This window comes from Camelus bactrianus, chromosome 9 (genome assembly GCF_048773025.1).
Source record: "Camelus bactrianus isolate YW-2024 breed Bactrian camel chromosome 9, ASM4877302v1, whole genome shotgun sequence".
Classification (NCBI taxonomy): Eukaryota; Metazoa; Chordata; class Mammalia; order Artiodactyla; family Camelidae; genus Camelus; species Camelus bactrianus.
Window position 1 is genome coordinate 75,000,694 of NC_133547.1, and position 6,000 is coordinate 75,006,693.

Below are 6,000 nucleotides of genomic sequence, written 5' to 3' on the forward strand. Positions count from 1 at the left end.
ACGGCCTTAAATGCAGCTGGACACACTCATGTGCACACGCATGCACCCGCTGCGTGAGCGTACACAGACGCACGGCTTCTGCTTCTCCACGTGCTCCCCTATCAGTATCTCTGTGTCCGTTAGGCTCTTCCGTCCATCTACTAAGCTTTTTAATCTCACCCCTGATATTTTCCAGATCCAACATTTCCAGCTGGTTTTCTTTCCTAACTGCCTATTGCAGCTTCGTGTTTCTCATTCCCTCCTTTATCTCGGAGGTTATTACGCTCATTTCAATTTCTAATTGTTCAGCACATTGTTGTCTGACATACAAACTGTTGGCGTCTCGTTCATCTTCTGTAGTACTTGTACACCGCACATTTCTCATTATTTTTCTCCTCTGAGCTCATATGCCCTTGAAGTTCATCATGTACCCACTGAAAGGGCAGAAGCTTTAGCCTGTCTCTCTCCAAGTGAGGCTACAGAGTACGAGGGAGGGGCAGCCTATGGTGTCATAATCTGGGCCGCCATCTCTACCCGACCAGAGCCTCAGGCACCTGCCAGGACCTTTCTCCCAGGCTCTTCTCTTTGTGAAGAGTTATCCGCCAGAACCCTGCTGGAGATTTGCTTGTTGGTACACCCATACTGCTGATGAAGATGAGCTAATGAAGATGGACAAAAGTAAGGTCTCCCTTCACTCCTCTGCTCCTATAAGGTGACAAGCTATTGTGGCCAAGACTGACCTCATTTATTTCTGTATTTGGGAGGGCAGGTATAGGTTAGTGCCAGCGAGGAACCCTCTTATATCTCAGGATCCTACAGGCAACTCAGACCCACCCACCTTGAACATTTATGAAGCTACTCAGATCCCATTGGGGGGAAGAGGGCAAGCAGGGGCCCCTTGTGCTTCTGCTCACCCCACAACCTGCCTCATCCCAAAGTCCTCAGCAGCTGGCCACCGTGCCACCTCTCAAGAATTAATGAGCGCAGCACCTCCAGGCACATGCTCTGTGCGGGACTTCCCCACACACAGCTTCCGTTGTCCTAGAAAGTGCTCCAGAAAGGGAGAAAACCAGAGTCCCCACCAGCTGGCTGGCAACTTGACAGGGCTATGAGGAGGATTAAGATAATGTAAGCAAAGTGCTTGACACATAGAGGCACTTAATAAATAGTGGTTATCATTGCAGTAATAACAATGCTGGTTGGATGAGCCACTAATGTGTCCCCCGGTGCTTTGGTGAAAGGCTGGATGAAGAAGTGGAGCAGAGGCCATCCCCAGGATGGGTCTGGGGCTGGTGCGGGGACCTCTGCCAGCCCTTGGGACTCAGCACACTTTGGAGCCCACGCCCTCCTACATCCTGGTGAGATAATGGAAGAACCTCTAGCCACCTTTTCCGTGCCACTGGGAATCACGGAAATTCAACCAGACCGAGGGCTGTCCACTGCTGTTCTGTTCGGTATCTCGATGTTTCCCAAATTCTGGGCACTAACAATCTTAACCAATTGTACTTAGTATTTTTCTCAAGATCGACTTGAGACTATCCCTTTCAACGTAGCTTCATCCGCAGAAATAATATCCATGAAATCAAGGGTTTGATGTCCTAGTTTTTTGTTTTGTTTTGTTTTCTGATTAAAAAAATATGGAACCATTAAGATAAAAAATATTCCTCCAGGTACCACCTGAAATCATCTCACAGGCCCCCACAGGGCAGCCCCACATCTTGGGCTCACCAACTTCTCTCCAGAGTGGACTCACCATCCCCACCTCTACAGACCCAGTAGCTAGGCCAGGGGTGGGGGGAACCCAGGCATCCAGATCCATCGACAGGCACAACTCTCAAGGAAGCAGATGCTCCCTTCCCTTAATGTCTTGGATGGCAGGGCCCATCCTCCACCACCCCACATGTATCACACTGGAGGCTTTGTGTCTCACATCTTCAAAAGTGCTTTGAACAAACATTAATGACCCCTCAGCAACTCTCTGAGAGAGGGGGCCAGGAACGGAGGGGACAGGCACCATCCCATGCTGTCCTCAGCTGAGGGAAGAAACCAGGCAACAAAATTCCGTGACTTCAACAAAGCCACAGACTTAAGCTGGGGCCCCTCCCCACCCTCCCTCATTTCCCCCAGTGGCAACTTTTACTGGCTGGCATTCCTCTTGCTGGGAACACTACTATTTAATTAAAAACGACAGACTTTTGTTTTCCTCCCTTCCTTCCTCCTCCCTCCCATCCTCCAGGACTGGATGCCAAGGAGACCCACCAAAAACATGCGGGTAACATTTGTTATGGCTTTGAAGATAAAAGTCAATTGAAGTAAGCCCTCACTGTATTTCAAGTTTCCCCTAAAGCATGGAGCAAGCTGCCTGGCAGTTTAGGAAAGAAAAAAAAAAGGGACTGCAAATAAATGTCATTCTGCAGGAATACTTTGTAAAAATAAACAGGCTGAAAAACCCCCAAACTTGATTAATGGAAATCCACTCAGTTGGCCTCTGTCTTGAGCTGCAAATACATTTGTTCATATGGCTAAATCGGATCATTTTCACTGGGCTTTAAATAAATAAGTAGATCAAAAACTAGAAATGGTGGGGGAAGAAAGGGAAGTTTGTAGTTCTGTTTTTAAAGGGTCCCAACTGCGGTGCCCCCACCCATCAAGCTGTGGCCTTTACTAGGGTACAGCAGCTCCGATTCCAACCCAGCCAAAAGATGAAGAGAAATGGAAAAGAGAAGGCCCCCAGCTCAGCAGAGGCAGTGGAGGGGGAGATAGGAGCTCCTGCCAGATGCAGACGTCGTTTCATACATGCACAAGAGTCGACTTTATCCACAGGCTTGCCTCCCAACATTGGCCCCTGCAACCGACTGCAGCCAGCCCAGGTCCTACCACCCAAATACACACACACACACCTGAAAACTACACCGGTCCCTCTCCAGCCCATGGACAAGACCAAAGAACTAACCAGACCTGAGACTCAGTCTGTTCCCCTCTAAGTTAAAAAAAAAAAAAATTAAATGTCACATCAAAAAGTTGATTCATCCTTTGATCCTTGGCTTGCTCGAGTTCCACGCAGACCATCTGAAAGCCCTGTGCAGAGTTCCGGAGCCCATAGGACATCTGTGAACACCAGTCCCAGGCCAGGAGCTGAGGCTGGACTCACTCACTCCCCTGTCACATCTACTGCTCCCCTAGGAACAACTCCAACGTCAGGGTCCCGCTGGGTGAAGGCTGAGGATGGGCTCAGGCTACAGCAGAACCAAGGCCCTCTCTTTGTGGGCTAAGCTAAAGGGTCTCCTGGAACTCAGTACCCCCACGTTCTGCCCCCTGCCCCAGATCACAGCCTTCTCTCCTGGGGCTCCGGGGCAGATGGTACTAATGAATGCCACAGACACTTGGAATGCATTCGGAGGCCAGTGCAGTCCTGCCTTCCACCTGGACACCCCCAGATGTCTTCCCTTTCTCCCTAGCCCCAACTCCAAACCCACCTTTGAACACTGGCCACAGAAGCAAAGTAGAAGTCAGAGCAAGCAGCACAGACAAGCTTCCCCATCAGCCAGATCTGAACCACCTCCTCACCTAGGACCTTCCCACCAAGGCAGCCCTTTGCCCCCAGCTGGACAGGAGACTGTCACCTGTGTCACCAATAAGCTCCCCCAAGGCAGGGGGGATACAGGGTCATGTTGGTGGGGCAAGGGTAGCTGAGAAGGGATTTCTGGACTTAGAAGCTTGGCCAAGAGGATGCTAAAAGTTGGAGTGGGTGGGTATGGAGACCTATCTCTAAGGTTGAAAGGAGGGTATGTGAAGATCGTACCCGGGTTCCTCTGCCAACAGTGCCCGCTGCCCGCAGCTGTCGGGGTCCGGAGCTGCCGCCCGAGCAGCGCTGCCTCCCGATCCACTCCTCGATGCCTTTCCGAGCCCAGGCGGCGCTCACAGCGAAGCTGTCACCTGGGGCAGGGACGACACGAAGCCCCTGAGTCTGGCCCCTAGGCTGAAAGTTACCCGAGAGAGGAGAGAAAAGAGTGGGCGAGGCAGAGGTAGCAGGGACCAAGAGGGTGTTGAGACCTGGGCACAACCCGAGAGAGGGACGCAGGTAATCAGGAGAAGGGAGTTTAACGAAGCCCCAAAAGCAGGGACCCAGAAGGGAGTGCAAAGGGGAGGCAGTACCCCAGGAGGACGCGTCTGGAGATGAGGAGAGCAATCGCCAGAGGCCAGGGCTGCGGAGGGGAGGGGTGAGGGTCAGAAGACGGGCGTAGTGAACATGGGATGAGGAGAAGAGCTGAGGGTCAGGAAGAGGGGGAACAGGGGGTGCAGGAGCCAAGATCTCGAGAGAGGGGGTTTGAGGGCCAGAAAGAGAACGGGCAGGATCTTAGAGAGGGGGCTTGGGAGTCTGAAAAAGGGGTGCAGTGAGTGTGGGTTTGGAGGACCGCAAGAGGAGGGGTTGAGGGTCAGAAAAGAGAGCACAAGATCGCGGAGAGGGGGTAGGTGGACAGAGGAGGGGGCACTAAGTCTGCTTCCAGGAGCAGGTTTGTGGGACTGGTGGCTGGAGTTGGGGTTGGGGGTGGGGGTGGCCCTGGTAATAAGATCCCGCGGGGTAGGCCATTCCGCGGCCGTCTGCGGTGCTTCCCAGTCTATCCCCCCCGGTCCGTGCTCCGCGCGCCCCTACCTTCCGGGCTCTCCCTGCGCTTGCACACGGCGGCTGCAGGCACATCGCGCGCGGCGGCGGCGGCGGCGGCGGGAGCCGGAAAGAAAGGAGAGGCAGAGAGTTAGCAATCGCAGGGGCGAGGGCGGCGGGGGCCAGGGGGCCGGCGCGCGGGCGGGGACACTGACCCGGCTTGGAGTGAAGTTTCCCCATGCTGGGGGCGCGGCGAACGGGGGCGTCCCTAAGCCATGCGCCCGGCCCGTGGCCCCTGCGGCTAGCCGCGCCTCGCCTCGCTCGCCTCCTCCCGGAGCAGCCCCCGAGGCGAGCGGAGCCCTAGGTGGCGCCGGGACGCGCTCCTACCGCCGTCACCGCGGCCCGACTGAAGCCCGGGCGCTCTGAGCCCCCAGCCCGCCGCCGCGGCCCGCGCCTCCCCGCGCGCCCATTGGCCGGGCGCGGCGCATCAAAGGCGAGGCGGGCCGCGGAGGGGGCGGGCTGGGGGCGGGGCCGGAGGGCTGGGGGCGGGGCATGGAGTGGCGCTGCAGGGCTGGACACAGCGCCCCCCTACAGGCTGCGGTCTCTGACCCTGGCGGGAGGCTGGGGACCCGGACTGGGGACCGGGAAAAGGGGGGAGGGGGAGGAGCTCTGGCCAGTAGGGATATTGGAACTGACACTCTTCTTGGGTCTTGCCCTCTCTTGAACAACCGCTCCTCTCGCTAACAGTGCTGTGCGATCCCTCCGCTCTATTTTTCCTCGAAGTGGGCATGGTGGGACTCAGTGGTTCCAATTTACAGGTGATGAAACTGAGGTCGGCGAGGAGACGCTGCTCGGCGCTCTTGCTTCATTGCCCCTTCCCAGTCTTGCACGGCCTGACTTTGCAGAAAATGTTCGCTTATTACTCGCCCGGTGCTGTCCCCCTACACGTCGCTGTCCCCCGACCCTCTAGGTTTTGCTTCGGTTGTTAAGGATAAGCTCCCACTGCGTCTCCGGCCAGCTATGAGCCCAGCCAAGTCCCGGCGGCTACAAGTGTCCGAAAGCCATGAGTTGCCAACCAATCGCTGTATCCGCTCATTCCGGGGCCCGTGGGTGCCCGCCGGGGGTCGGGGCACGCTGCCAGCTGTGCTGCCCGGAAGGGGGTAACCGCCGGGTCTTTGATCTTCCCTGGCTTCCGCTCCCCGCTGCAGTTTGCCAGACCCAAGGGCTTGTTTGTTTTGTCTGGGGAGGTCTCTGCGGAGGGGAAAGCGACATCAAGGGGTTCCACTGCACCTTTGTGGTTCTCAGAGAGAACGCCTGCTCTGCAGGGAACACTGTGGGACTGTTAAGTTCGTCCTGGTACTCGGCAGCCCGGGCGTGGGAAAAGAAAACCCTTTGCTAAGAATGAGGAGACCACCTCT

The 6,000-nt window shown here is 55.8% G+C and overlaps 1 protein-coding gene across 2 annotated transcripts in view; it reads right to left on the reverse strand.

Annotated features, from left to right (window-relative positions):
* Positions 1 to 5,024, reverse strand: part of NKD1 (NKD inhibitor of WNT signaling pathway 1) — an 84,984-nt gene extending 79,960 nt beyond the window's left edge. For both annotated transcript variants that reach the window (XM_074370777.1, XM_074370776.1), the window contains exons 1-3: positions 4,798 to 5,024; positions 4,634 to 4,666; positions 3,782 to 3,915 (exon numbers count right to left, since the gene is read on the reverse strand). In XM_074370777.1, coding sequence (XP_074226878.1) covers positions 3,782 to 3,915; positions 4,634 to 4,666; positions 4,798 to 4,822 — 192 coding nt within the window. In that variant the 5' untranslated portion in view covers positions 4,823 to 5,024. The remainder of the gene's footprint in view (positions 1 to 3,781; positions 3,916 to 4,633; positions 4,667 to 4,797) is intronic.
* Between the last annotated feature and the right edge of the window lie 976 nt (positions 5,025 to 6,000).